The sequence below is a fragment of the Malaya genurostris genome, chromosome 3 (assembly GCF_030247185.1).
Source record: "Malaya genurostris strain Urasoe2022 chromosome 3, Malgen_1.1, whole genome shotgun sequence".
Lineage (NCBI taxonomy): Eukaryota > Metazoa > Arthropoda > Insecta > Diptera > Culicidae > Malaya > Malaya genurostris.
Window position 1 is genome coordinate 262,717,438 of NC_080572.1, and position 14,649 is coordinate 262,732,086.

Consider the following 14,649-nt stretch of genomic DNA (forward strand, 5'->3'; position numbering starts at 1 on the left):
GAAGAAAAAAAAACTACAACTAATTTATATCATGGTTCAATCAAATTTATTGTAGAAACATAATTTTCCAAAATAGCTTTTTAAACATTTAAGTATCTATTTATTTCCGATGAAACTATCCACGTGTGAGCATGTTGTTTCACACTAGTGCGACGAAAACTTGTGTATTTCTTGTTCGAGGAAGAAACATTTTTCTCGACCTGGAGTGAATCTGTGTTGCAACGCCACGAAACTATCATCGGGAGTCACTGTACAAGTCATTACAATCGAAAATATAACCTAGCAATAAACGGGCCAGATGGGCCATTACCGCCCTTAGCCTGTCACGATAGTATTTACATTTGTCTTATTCTATCCGAGATACTGCAACAATTCCCTTGCCCTCTGATATTTACTGTCATTAGTTAGCAAAGTGTTGTCAGTGTCCTTCACCCGTTGGTCTGTTTCGTTTATAACCGCTTTTGCTTGTTTGGTTAGAGCGTCCCTACCAAATCCCTTGGTACCGGATAGGTACTCTAAAGCAACCGGCCAGATCTCTCCATCGAGCATAGCTTCGTCAAAAACGTGTTCTTGAATGTATATTTGCCTCAGTTTTTGAAACTTCCACTTATCGCGGTTATCATTCCATGTTTGAAGATATTGTTTCGTTTCCTCTTTTTCACGGTCTTTAGACTTTTCTAGTTTTGCTTCCTGGTTTTTGGCATTTTTCTCTCGTTTCTTGGCTCGCTTTGCTTTCTTGTTCAATTTGAGTGCAGGATTCGTCAGTATAATTTGCTCAATGGTTGTCCCGACCGCAATGCTTTCTGACTTGGATTTCTTCGATGTCTCATCATTAATATCTTCTGCCGTTTTCCGCTTTCCTGAAACACGAGGTGCCTTCTTGCTGTTCTCATGAATTTTGTTAAACAAAGTTAGCTTACCTTTTTTCCCAGACTCTTCGATGGCGTCTGATACAATCTTTACTTTATTAGAATTATGTTTATTCATATTAATCAAAGAATTACAATCTTTTCTGAAGAAATACTTCGAATATTTGTTATTCCGAACTAAAACTTCGGTTCGTTTGGCTGCATACTTTTGTTTATTTCGCATGGACCATAGAGAAGTCAAACAGATGCATCATTTTGAAAATAACATATGAAAAGGGCATATACGCCAAAACCGGATTTTAAAAACTTTTTTCGAATCTTTTTTTTTGTAATGTTTTGAAATTGTTAATTATTGATGATGATTATCATGTTTTATAGGTAAATGTTTCTTTCCAATTTCCATGAATTTTTGTAATTACTAATTTCTATCTTTTTTTTCAATGAAAACAATGAAAGTTATACATATATAAATTTATTTTTTCTTCGTATTACAACAATAATTGATGCTGTTAGATTACATCCTCATCAACCGATTATCACTGGGTAATAGCTAGTCAACTAAATGCCTGGTGGTTTTAGATTATTTCTTTTCGTTTACCACCTTCTCGACCCAGTTTCGTAGTTTGTCCGTGTCCTGCAGACCTACCAGGCGCTGCTCAACCTTTCCGTTGCGGATTGCCAACAGAACTGGCACTGAAGCTACCTCATAGTCTAATGCCAAGTCACTGTGCTCGTCGATATCGACCTGCAAAATAGTATATGAATCATAGCTTAGTATAACTTGAATGAACTGGAGCCGAAAATGACTAAATGATGAAATGCAAACTTGGATCAAACGTATATTAATAGATTATTGATGTGACTACTGGAAGGAGCGATGAAAAGTACCGCATCGCTCCATGCTTATTTTAAGACGTTGAACCCGACAGATGTTAACCTTCTGAATTCTTTTTAGTAATTGTTGTTATGGTGAAGATATTTTATAACCGAAAAAGTAATACAACTATTCAAGTATCACTTTCATATATTAGATTATAATGATGAAATACGAGTGCAATGATACGAAACATAAATAACTAATTATCTAACAGTAACAATAATTTAATCATCGTCACTAACCTTGGCCAGTTTCACTTTACCCTTCTGCTCACCGATAATAGTTTCAATTCGCGGGGTCAACATTCGGCAGGGACCGCACCATCTATCAAGAAAGAGAATCTTAATCACAATTATACGACTGCCAAAATAAAATGAGCCTTACGTCGCAAAAAAGTCTACAATGATCGGATCCTTGCTATTTTTCACTTTCTCGTCAAATTCCTGGGGGCTCTGAATTTTGAAAACGTCGAATCGAGGCAATCCCGTACTGATTGTTCGAATTCCGGCGGTTAGAGTACCACGGAAGCCGGATAATTTGGTGAGTGCGTTCATTTTTATGTGAAATATTTGCGGCTCCTTTTCTTTTAAAACCCGCTTCCTTCGCACTGCGTGTTATGATTATGAAACCAAAAGACCACAGCAACCCTTTGACGTCGACTAATGACAGCAAACGACCAGGAGCACGTGAGACTACCACCATGTTACATTCCGTTATTGGTGTTGTCTTTGTGCCATTTATGGCTGCGTCTTGAAAAATTTATGTTACATTCTACTGAATAAAATAGTAGGCATATTGAAATCATGCACAAATTGTGAAATTTATAAGAAATTCATTCAACTTTCGAAACAAGTGCAAATCATGTGCATTTTTTAATGAAAGTTATGCTAATTATTTAGCATCTACTTCAAAACAACGAACTCTGATGGCAGACGTTCACGTATGACTTTCAGATAGATATCATTCCATTATTAATATAGATTTCAATCAAATCAAAGTTTGTGGAATTAAAGGTTTTCATTTGCATACGTACATTTTATTTCACTAGCATGTGATTGGTTTTGCAATTATCCGCAAAAATGGCCAGTTGCCGTTGAAGGAATGCCACATCTTACACACTTAAAACAGATGATCGAGCTCAGCATATTTAAATGCCGAAGTAGGATTAATTTACATGCTCTTTTCCGAAATTCATTAAAGTAATATTCTGATATCTCCGTAAACCGCGTTTTTTGCCGAATTTTGGCATATTATGCTGAACTAATATACCGAAATCAGCAAAGTCCAGTCGCCATTGCTCGTGGAGCTGGGAAACGTGTAAACGTAAAAGATCAGTGAAATAAAAAACTATCTACTTTCATATATATTTACAAATATCTGCTTATTTCCAGATAGAGGCGTTAGGAAACAATAGAAGTAATAGTCTTTTGCCACGATGTTTTTTTTTTGGTTTGCAACCAGAAGTTCCACAATTACTTAAAACATCCACTTTCTTGCTGCTTAAAAGTACGCGTGGTACTTTTTAAAACTTGAAAGTACAGAACAAGTTTCGTGTGAACTTTTTCGCTGCATAGAAGCTGAACAATATATTCTAGAAGCAGCTTAGAAGTTTGTTCGGTTGCCTCGCGCGAACGTTCAAGTGTGGATAATTACTTAAAAATAGGCTGTTAGAATGCTACTGATGAATTTCGAGAGCTGCTTAAGTCAAATCAGTCCCTTTTATTCGAACTTTTGGTTAGGGTTTGGGTAATTAAAATTTACAATAATAAAACACCCCTTTTCCACAACCTTAGCTTTTGTGATAATTTTTTCATACAATAATAAAGAAAAATCATATTCATATTCGATTACAGAAGAATCGACAATTCACGAGATTCAATCCGGATCGCTTTTGCAGAGCTATCAGCCAAATTTCTGATGATAAGCTCGGCAAAAATTGAAGGTTAACATATTTAGTTTTGCCGATATTCTTGGTAATTATATTGTGTTGTATATCGTTTATTTATACCCGGCTTTATATAATTATACATTTTGACGAGATGATAAAAGGTACTTTTCAAATTCGAATACTGTTTACAAGTATTCATTAGTAGCATTCGTCAAAGATGTTTTTTCCCGATAAACAGGTACCATTCAAACAGCACATTAGCTACAACGTTGTTGAATCTAATCAATGCTTGGGGCTCAGGATGAGGTTGACTAAGTACTTGACTGATATTTATTGCCAAAATTCCCTGTACTGTTTACTCGTTCGTTTTACTTCAAAATATTGTTTAGTATTTTGAAACTTTCTTCGCCTCAACGAAACTAATAGAATTGAATCGATACAATGTAGATTGCTCATAGAATAGAATCGATAGTGTATGTATGTAATCGATGTTCGTTTTGTTTTTCGTAGGTTGCCTTGGAATAATCTGCATCCACTATGAGAGACCAGAGATGCCAGGTTCACAGATTGATTTGTGTTTCACAGATTTTCAAAAGATTTATGAAAAAATGAACTATCATCGTTGTGAGAGACGCGAATTGCTAATTGATCTTGACACTATGGTGTACCTAGGATAAGAAGTGCTAGAGGCAAAGAAAAATTTGCCAATCCCGTGCTCCTCGTTTAGGCACGTAATTTATATAAACAAAACAAAAACATTGTATCCGAACTATCGCTTACCTATCTTTTATCTCAGGTGTCGAAGAGAATACTCAGTCCGACACCGTTCTCCAATTAAATACAAGTAGACAACACGCACAATTGGATCAAGATGAAATTCAATTCGTTTGAGTCTAAGTTTGTGAAAGTCTCGTTTTTTCCGTAACTGGCAATTGAGGACCTGTTTATCTCAAATCAACTAACATGCACAGTTTAAAAATTATACGGCTAGCTGATCGCATTCTTTTAATCACTGTAGTGTTCAAGGGTGGCAAAAACTCGCTCATAAGATTTGATTTTTTCTATTCATCAGCTCACCACATGATTTACGATGCAATCCGAAAAATGATGGTAAAGATGAAAATCATCGCTGATTTAAACAAACACACTCACCTATACAGAGCACCGCTGACATCAAATTATGATGGTATTGATGGTTCTCAGTTTTGATTTCATAGCATTTAACTCTCATTCCTAGTTTTAAAAAGTGAGTACTGAGTTTGGCATCACTGTACCGAGCTACACCGGTGAGTGTATTCTTAAACCACAGAGCTGCCAACACAACCCAGATATTCGGTTTTGTTTTTGCTGGTACTCAAAACGAACACGAGCGTTAATGTACGAAAAAAAATGTCGGACCGTAGTGTGATGTATACCATAAACGATTGAATTTCATGTCTCGAGCTAAACACAACTGGCTACTGAAACGAATGCGTTCTCCAGCATGCGAGAACATGTCTTGAGAAATGGATTGAAATGGCATCGATTCGAACATTGGCCGCCCATGGCAACTCTGGTGGGTGGGGAATACAAGCGAGACAGTTTCATAAGAATCTGATTCAATGTGTTGATGTACAAACACATCAAATCACAACTCACAAATCGTCTCTCAGTGGGTTCTAATATTTGATGAGCAGTCAGCGCTCATCTGCTGATTGCTTGACACTACGATGTTGAGACGATGTTTTCTCTATACGAATGGTTACCCAGTTACTCAACTCGTTCAGTGATGCTTTTGAAACCGATTTGCAGGTGAGCTGAACTCGGTGATGATGAAGTACTGAGTTGATTATTGCCAGCCCTGGTAGTGTTATGTAGCTATAAAACACGCTCTTGAAATTGAATGTTTCATACTTATCAACCTGTAATTCCGGAACCGGAAATCGTATCTGGATAAAATTATATATCGTTCTATGGAATCGTAAGATCTAACACTGTGGATGTGGGTCTAGGGGTTTCTGAGAAAATCGACTTCATTGTTTTTAATTTTTTACGCATTCTACCCCGTCACTCCGAAACCGGAAGTCGGATCTAAATAAAATTCAATAGAAGGCTAAGGGACGGTAGGAACTATCATTTTAATCTAAGCCAATAAAAACCACCCAAGAGAAAATCGAGTGCACATTTTTTTGTACATGTTACTCCAGTACTCAGGAAATTCGATCCGGATAAAATTGAATAGCTCGCTATGAAATCAAGGGATCTTTCATTTGAGTTTAGGTTTGTATCAATCGGTCCAGCCATCTTCTAGAAAATCGAGTGCATATTTTTGTTACATAAACTTATGCACACGGCTCGGTTCAAAAGTAATTGCATAGTCTTTCTTTATGAGTGACTACATGGTCTTTCTTCATGAGAAAGGCAAATAGAATGCATATTAAATGAACCGTGCAAAAATGGCCGATGAAAACTGAAAATCTGACACGGTTTCATGCGATAAATGCGATTGTTGCGGAGTTGAGATATGCGTAACTGATATTCATGCAAGCAAATAGGAAAGAGGAACTTAAATACGCGAGATTTTTGTTTGTGCACTAGAACGGTTTCTAGCTGCGGAACGAAATGGATCTAAGAGCAACTCTTGTTTCCGTGCTACTGATGCTGTGTGCGATATTCTCGGACGCTGCACCAACAAACGACTTGAAGGAGGAGGTAATTATTAGCGAAATCAGCCATATTCATTCGACTGGAGTTGTTATAATTTAAATAAAACAATAATTTTATTGAAAACTTCCATTAGTTTTGAAATTTGGAAAAATTAACAAGACAAAAAGCATAAATAATCAAATACGGATAAAAACGGAAACCCTTGATTTAACCATTTTCTACGAATTTGTCGCGAACCAAATAACATTGTTTCTTTTCATGTTGTTCTTTTATAACATCGCAGCCCATAGGATACGCGCAATTTAAAAGACAAGCCAAGATTGCTCGATGGATTGATGATCCTTACAAACCTAAGCCATTCAAACATGTCTAGAATTTGGATTTTGCTGCTTTTAAATTAGTTCGTAAGATTATTGCTTCCTAAGATGTCGTTATATTATCGAAATAAATAAACTTGAATAAGGTCTACACACTTACTTGCAGTTACTATGAGTGATACTAAAAACTTTTACAGAGTCAAAACTAGACAATGTGCCATTTTTTTAAATAAAATTAAAATGGGTTTGGGAGTGACCGCATCAGGCTTGAGTTTAAAGTGAAACACAATTAAGTGTAAAAACATTGTGAAATAGGAACGTAAATCAGACTTTCAACGTTCTCTATGAATAATGTGTTTATTCTACCATGAAGCTAAAATTCCTAAGGGCCTCATTGTATGGACTTGAGGAGACACTAAGCCAGAGGTGTAATGGGAAATTGGTGTACTCTATCCAACACCTACTCTATTTGTGATATTCTTCTGCTCGTAGATATCCACTTCAATGTTAACACTTGTTGCTAGTCTACATCTCGCTTCCGTATACTCCATTCAAATGAAAATTCACGCTCGATTTACTTTAAAAATCACGTAAGTGCGTTGCAAATAACAATGACTTTATGTCTGCTTAACGGATTAAGTTGATGCGCGAGGTGGCATTAGTAGATCAACATAATCTGCTAATGTACTGATGAGCTGAATGCGAAACGTAAATAATTCATCATATAAGATTTACGTGAATCGACCAAACATCAAACAATCTACGTGAATTTGAATCCTTAAAGTGTAAGTTGTTTGAAAATTCACGAGAACTTTTCTTAATTACAATTTCTTACTACAAAGCAAAAAGAATGGCGATTTTAATATAAATTTTACTGGTTTTGTCAGTTTTACAAACTTACTCGCACTATGTTGTCGGCTTTTTTTCAGTCAGTTTTTTTCTGTGCTTTTTTTTCTGAAAAAAAAAGTTTAATTTTTCATGGTAAGAATCCTATTGATTTATGAGAAAATCTGAGAAAATCTCCATGTGACTTCAACCAATATTTAAAATAACAATTCTTTGGATGTAAATGTGCTATGAATGCTATGTCTGCCAGAATTCCGGCAAAAATCTGGCAATAATGCAACAACCGTTTCCGGCGAAGAATTGCGCCTAGCGGTTCTGTTTCTGTCGGATTCTTGCCATACAATCAACGTTGCCAGGTATACCAATTTATCGATATTTATACAGATATTTCACCTCTATAAAGCAAAACGGATATGTACTCCCAAAATACCGATAATTCACGGATTATACAGATAAATATCGATTTTCGTAGATAGCTTGGATAGACAGGAGAAAAGGTTACTGCGAGACCTTTTTTTTTGCTCACTAAAATGAGCTTTGGTGACATTTCCGTGAACTTATGTTGACGAGATTCTGATACTGATATGGTACAGATAGATTTTTACGTCGAATCTTACTAAAACTCATTGTGGCTATCACATCACTCACACACTCTTTGAACATAACTCATGGTTTGAGTTGCGATTACTCAAATTCATGAACTGGAACAATATGTCAAAATTTGAGTATGGATTTGAATAAAATAAACTCGTTGCCATGAGTTCTCTCACATTTATTCATACATTAGAGTAAGCGTTGAGTTTTTAAACATTTGAGTGCAAAAAATACTTCTTGCAGTTCAGTGCGTTTTCATTCTCGGAATATTCTTTCGAAATTAAGAATGCAAGAATACGTCGTTTTCCATTGCCGTTTCTAGATCCGGTTTTGAATACATGAATCAACGTCAATCATAGATGTTTTGTGGTTTCAATTTTTACTCTAAACTGTTCGAAAGGAAACGGTTTTGCATCACTATTTCGCACCTTCAAAAGAAAGAAGAATAACTTCGTATATGAAAATTAACGAAGAAAAATTTCTTCGTTTTGAGAGCAAGAAACTCAAATTTTTAGTTGAACTTACTCAAATTTTGAACAAAATAGTTTTTTCCTATTTGAGTAAAAATTACTCAAGTTTTGACAATTTCGTCCCTTAATGCAAAAATGAGTAGATAGGTGGTAACTCAAGTTTAGAGTACGAGCAAAAAGAAAATCTTTTTAATCACATCACAATAATCGAAAGAGAGAGTGATTAAAGAGAAACTGTCACTTGCTAATACGCCCTAATGAAAAATCAACCGAGAAATGACAACAAAAGTGAAACAAATTCAGCAGAGCGCCCAAAACTGTGCAGGTAATTTTTTTGCGAGATTAGTAGGTATGTTTTTGTCTTTCTTATATAGAAAGGTTATGCCCGTAGGGCCGAGTGTTATATACCATTCGACTCAGTTCGTCGAGTACGCAAAATGTCTGTATGCGTGTATGTGTGTGTGTGTATTTTTTTGCACTCACTTTTCTCGGAGATGGCTGAACCGATTCTCACAAACTAAGATTCAAATGAAAGGTGAAATTGTCCTATATAAAATTCCTGAATTTCATTTAGATCCGACTTCCGGTTTCGGAATTACAGGGTGATTAGTGAAAAAATTCTTATTTCAAATTACTTCCTTACTTTTCTCAGGGATGGCCGATTTCAAATTACTTCCTTACTTTTCTCAGAGATGCCCGATTTCAACAAACTCGAATGAAAGATCTCATGGTCTCATACAAAACTTCTAAATTTCATACGGATCCGACTTTCGGTTCCGGAATTATATGGTGAAGTGTGTATAAAATTGGGTACCGTCGCTTGAAGTGGCGAAACAAAACACCTAAAAAAATTCTTAACTTACCTCGATACTATTCCAATCGGTAGCCATTGTCAATAGACAACCAAACAACCCGATTCCGGCTATTCTAGTTCTCGTTTTCTGATTCCGGAAGTACCGAAAATAAAAAGTTAAATAATGTCTAAACTTGCCTAAAAACTATTACAATCGGTAGTCATTGTCAGTAGATGGACAAACATTAGTTTGGCTTTCCTTGTTCTTGGGTTTTTGATGAATGACCGAAAATTGTAGCCATAGACTCAAAAATGGAAGTAACTTTTCTTGAACCAACTTCCGAACTATCGGCTCCCAGATTCGGGTTTCAGAAGTATTTCTGTTCGTTTTCTCAAATATGGCCTAACCGACCTGAGTACTGTTTCACTTACTAGTTTATGGACACACCTTCATGTTTTTTAAGAATCAAAGAAAATTATTTTGAAGAATACCACACATTTATATATGAGAATATGTTAGATATGCGAAAGGCATTATTGCACCACTAGGTGGATTAAAACAGGTTTTTGTAAATTGGATGACTTTTAACAAAAATTTTGAATAACCTCAAGTAAGCACATTCTAAGAAAGTGGTAAGATTTTGTTGTGCGTTCAAATTTGTGATAACAGCCCATAAGCCATCTATCAACATTCACTTTGAAGAGGAATTCTGAAAAACTCGGTACACGCTGAGAATAATATTAAACGATAGAGAAAGTTTTCTTTTTCATCTGGTGTTGAAACGGAGTGAGCCGTTCGTGACCAAAGGCACATCTGAAGGGGGCTTCAAACCGTAAGGTTCAACTTACAATCTTAGGAAAACAGCCATTGTTGAAAAACGCAAAAGCAGTTTTCTCCGTTACTGCTTAATAGAACTTCAACAAAAAAAACCATCCGTTTAATTGAAAAACAAAAAATGAGACAAACAAACTGACTGCGAAGAAAACTGCTATTGCGTTTTGCAGCAATGGTTGTTTTCCTAAGATTGTAAATTGCCCCTAAATGTCAAGTATTTTATTCAAACTCAGCCTAAAATTTAACTTACGTAAGCATATACTAAACTCGAATATCTGAACAAAAAAGCCTTTGATATCCACTGATTTAATAATAGAAAACGTTCAAACGATTTAACGCCTTATGGATTTTCACGCGAATTTGTGACTGGAACTAATATAAGCAAAATAAAGAAGTCATTTAAATAGAGGGAAAAATTGCCAGTGCAGACCAACTTCTGTGAAAATGGATTTAAAATGGATTTTAGTCTTCGCGACACTGCTGATCTGCATGGCTTTCTCCAATGCAGTGCCAGTAGAAAATTTGGACGATAAGGTAATTTTGATATCACTTCGAATCAGTGCGATGCTACAAAAAATTCCTGTTAAATATACTCTGTTGATAGGAATTTGATGTCAGTAGATTCTTGGGCAGCAAAAACGCATTTTATACTGTTTTATATTCATTACTAATATGTTATGATTTTTTAGGATAATGAAGACTCGTTGGTGATGAAACGAAATGCTTTTGCTCAAGTTGAGGAGCCGCCATTTATACGGAAAGAGGCGTATAAGGTCGGTTCATAATTCATGATTCTGTTTATGTACAAGATTAATCAAATAACGATATAATAAATTTATGATGGTTCATTACTTGTTTCTTTTAAACCAAAAAAGAAGTTAACTAAAGGGTGATTTTTTGGGAGATATAGGATTTGATTTTCAAAAAAAAAGAACACAAAAGATTTAAGAAAATTGATGAAATCTTTATTATAAGCGATAGAACGATCAATACAATTTAACGTTTGAAGATGATTTCACACTGACTTTTTTGGGATGCATTGTAAGCGGCGTTGCCAGGGAATTTTTCCAAAAATCTGTATTCGGCGCAAAAATCTATCTGTATCATATCGGTATCAGAGTTCACGGAAATGTCACCAAAGCTCATTTTGGTGAGCAAAAAAAAGGTCTTCTGTCTATCTATGCTATAGACGAAAATCGGTATTTATCTGTACGATCCGTGAATTATCGGTATTTTGGGAATACATATCTGTATTGCGGTATAGAGGTCAAATATCTGTATAAATACCGATAAATCGGTATACCTGCAACGTTGATTGTAAGCTCTTGCAATGCTTCTGGCTGGTTTTCTTCCAGATGTGGCCATTTTGCTTGTTTACATATCCATTCAATCAGAAATGGGCGTCGTCGCTGGACACAATTTTTAGATTTTCAATCCACTGGATCTGTTTTCAACTTTGCCACAGCCCGACGTCACCAAATCATAGACGTTGTAGGTCGACGTTGTAAGTCGATTAAACTGAAACCGAACTGAACAAGTTCGACAATGACATACTTGCGTGATGTGTCAAAAACAGTGTTGCCAAAAAGATCAGCAAAAGCATCACCATTCACAAAGTGGTTTGGAATTTAGAATAACTGAGCTCAACAACATGGAACCGTCTATTTGAAAGTGTGTAGAAAATTTGAATGTTTTACGAGATCATCTTGTCTATCGAAGTAAGCTTATCATGAAATTAGGAAGGAATAGAAGCCGTTTCCTACCCCAGATGATCGGTCGTGTTTGTCAAAAATTTTAGCTGGAGTTCTGGCAGAATTACATAGAAAATTTGGAAACAATGTCATAACTGTTTCCGGCAGAGAATTTTACCTAGTGGTTATAAACGGTGCTATTTGTTATACCCCTATTCAGAGATGTCTATCTCCTCTGTGTGACGAAGAGCAAGCAAAATTTCTCCCCTCGCACTGACAACTTCAACGAGAGCTCTTCTCTTTCACATTTTTACACCACTGTTGTATAAAGTGTGCACGCATCATGAGTGCGTTTGTTTATTTACTTTTACCTCTTCCACTGAATCGCACCAAAGTGCTAGAGCATTAGCTAATAAATTCTTTGAGGTGGATGCAGATACTTTCACAGAGGTGTACACGCTGGTGAGCACTCTGGTGTATGGTTTACGTAGAAGAAGCGTGGGCACGCAAAATCAGCAAAATAAAACAATTTATCGTAAAATTTTCGGTTTTCCTTGCAAATTTTTCATAGCAAGGCCAGATCTACTCTCTATTAATTGAAGTTCACAGAAGTGTTCGCTCACCATTACGCGCCAGTGGTCACTTGGGTGTATTTAGACGAGAGCGCGTGTGAGCGATTCATGCGAAGAGAATGTGTTTCACTCGCACCAGCTGCTTTAACCACAAGCACACACTCAAATGCTGTCTATTCGACACTGAGAAGAAGTGCGCTTTCCTCTTTGTGCGGTGCTTCGTTTTTTGCATCCTCGGTGTGGACAAGAATCTGACTCCAGCGTGTATCACTCTGGTGAAATGCCATCTCTGCCCCTATTTATTAGCTTTCGGAATTATTTGTGGAATTTATATTGAGCTCTAGATAAATGCTGGCTCAAATGCAATAATTAATTCTTAATGAAATTTAGCTTTCGAAAATCTGTCGGAATGGAAAGTGAAAAATGAATTGAATTGACCCAGCATCTGTTCTTCTTCTTTTTTTTATTTTTTGCACGTTTTCGTATTGATTCCCCTTAATAACGTTTCATCACTGTACTATCTTAAGATACTGCTGTCAACAAAAGTTTATATGTGCTGATGTAGCAGTAGAATAAGAATGTTTGGTAGTTGGGCTGTTCAAAAATATGAAAAATCTACCGAACGGAGTTTAGTATGCGTATACACACCACGAAAAATCATGTAAATTTCTAAAGAAGAAGCATCGCAATTCACTTAAATTTACAGTGAATCATGTCGTTAATTTCACATTCATTCATTACTAAAGAAAATACGACATGCTTGGATTTACGACATGTGTCAGTTATATTCTTTCTAAGAATGTGTCTATGTCAACAATAACTTATCTGAAACTCCGAAAGTTTGGTTGGGACCAAGAAAATGCATTATTTGTTTTGTTTTGCAGTGATAAGAAAGCTGGCAGTAAGAGTTTTTTTTTCCAAATAGGAATCATGACTCTTATAATGAAATGGCAACAAATTATAGCACGAAACGGTGCATATTTGACCCAAATCAGACAATCAGTAACATGAAAATGAAAGCCTTGAAATTCACGTTGAAATAATGGGTTTCAACCTGATATGTTATCGCCATTAAAGCTAAACAACTTCGTAATAATATAAAAAAAATGTTTCAACGCTTTGATAGAATTTCACGCTGTGGTCGGAACTAATGAAACCAAAATAATAAAAAAAATCGTTTATATAGGAAACATTATTGCCCGTGGAAAGAAATTGGTTTGATCTTTCAATTAAAATGGATTTTAAACTAATTCTAGTCTTCGCGATACTAGTAATAAGCATTACTTTTACCAATGCAGTACCAGTAAAGAGCTTAAAGAATGAGGTAATATAACTGAGAATTGTGATCAAAATTTAAACAATAGAGATGTAGAGAACGTAGTTTGAAGGAAATCGATCCATAACCTTTAAAGAAAATCGATCCATAAGACACAAAATGCATCGTTTCATTTGTAAGAATATATCTAACTACGTGTGGATTGCGCTCTCATCGGATAATTGTTGCAAATAGAAAGTAAAAATATTGTTTGTCTTGATCAAGTATATAGTAGCACTTTTTATACTGCCGTGATGATCTGAAATCAAGCAACAGTCTTTTAACCTTGAATTTTAGTACAGGCAGAAGAGCTCACAAGTTCCTTGCAGCGCATGTAATGTTCTTTTATTAATTTTTATAATATTGTAGGATAATGATGACTCATTGTTGAAGAAGCGAAGCGCATTAGCTCAAGGCGGCGAAGATACCTTCCACTGGCAAGATCCACCACCTTTTAGTGAAGATTATTGAAAGCAATCGACGAAGGATTTCGACACCGATTTACTACTTGGAAAGGAGTAGGGTCTGTTTAGATAGGAAAAATATGCAGTCGCTGTTGACTGATTAAATTAAATAATCTATGAATTAATTATAAACCAGTTAAGTTGATGACATTATTGTTGTTTGACTTAGGAAAAGATGCTCAGGGTTTATGGAGAAATTTGAAAACAATGCGGAAAACTCTTTACTTTCGCTTGGGTTTTTCGCGCAAGGACGACGATTTTGAGGTAGTTAGGCACATATCTTCACCTGAACGTTATAAAAGGGGAACCGTGGTCGAAAATCGATCATCTCTTCTTGTGTATTGGATGGAAGCAGACGTCAGGGCGAGAAGACGCATTCAAACAGCGGCATCGGAGAGCGCACTTTCTGCGTGGTTAAAAACCTCATACGCTCAGGTCGTAGTTCTCGTTTGCCTTCCGGTCGTTAAGGCTA

At 36.0% G+C, this 14,649-nt stretch overlaps 2 protein-coding genes and 3 long non-coding RNA genes across 5 annotated transcripts; 3 read left to right on the plus strand and 2 right to left on the minus strand.

Annotated features, from left to right (window-relative positions):
- Nucleotides 1–35: 35 nt before the first annotated feature.
- Nucleotides 36–1,066, minus strand: LOC131439524 (uncharacterized protein C7orf50 homolog). Its single transcript, XM_058610654.1, has 2 exons — nt 921–1,066; nt 36–860 (listed from the first exon to the last, which is right to left on the minus strand). Exons 1-2 carry the CDS (start codon nt 985–987, stop codon nt 352–354), a joined length of 576 nt encoding a protein of 191 aa, XP_058466637.1. The 5' UTR covers nt 988–1,066; the 3' UTR covers nt 36–351.
- A 259-nt stretch (nt 1,067–1,325) lies between these two features.
- LOC131439526 (thioredoxin, mitochondrial) lies at nt 1,326–2,393 on the minus strand. The gene is made up of 3 exons (XM_058610655.1): nt 2,131–2,393; nt 1,989–2,070; nt 1,326–1,614 (listed from the first exon to the last, which is right to left on the minus strand). Exons 1-3 carry the CDS (start codon nt 2,298–2,300, stop codon nt 1,450–1,452), a joined length of 417 nt encoding a protein of 138 aa, XP_058466638.1. The 5' UTR covers nt 2,301–2,393; the 3' UTR covers nt 1,326–1,449.
- Nucleotides 2,394–6,184: 3,791 nt separating this feature from the next.
- Nucleotides 6,185–6,748, plus strand: LOC131439528 (uncharacterized). The gene is made up of 2 exons (XR_009231135.1): nt 6,185–6,325; nt 6,564–6,748. It is a non-coding gene; the product is annotated as an uncharacterized LOC131439528 (long non-coding RNA).
- Nucleotides 6,749–10,547: 3,799 nt separating this feature from the next.
- LOC131439530 (uncharacterized) lies at nt 10,548–10,986 on the plus strand. The gene is made up of 2 exons (XR_009231137.1): nt 10,548–10,669; nt 10,825–10,986. It is a non-coding gene; the product is annotated as an uncharacterized LOC131439530 (long non-coding RNA).
- A 2,625-nt stretch (nt 10,987–13,611) lies between these two features.
- Nucleotides 13,612–14,325, plus strand: LOC131439529 (uncharacterized). The gene is made up of 2 exons (XR_009231136.1): nt 13,612–13,722; nt 14,083–14,325. It is a non-coding gene; the product is annotated as an uncharacterized LOC131439529 (long non-coding RNA).
- Nucleotides 14,326–14,649: the final 324 nt, after the last annotated feature.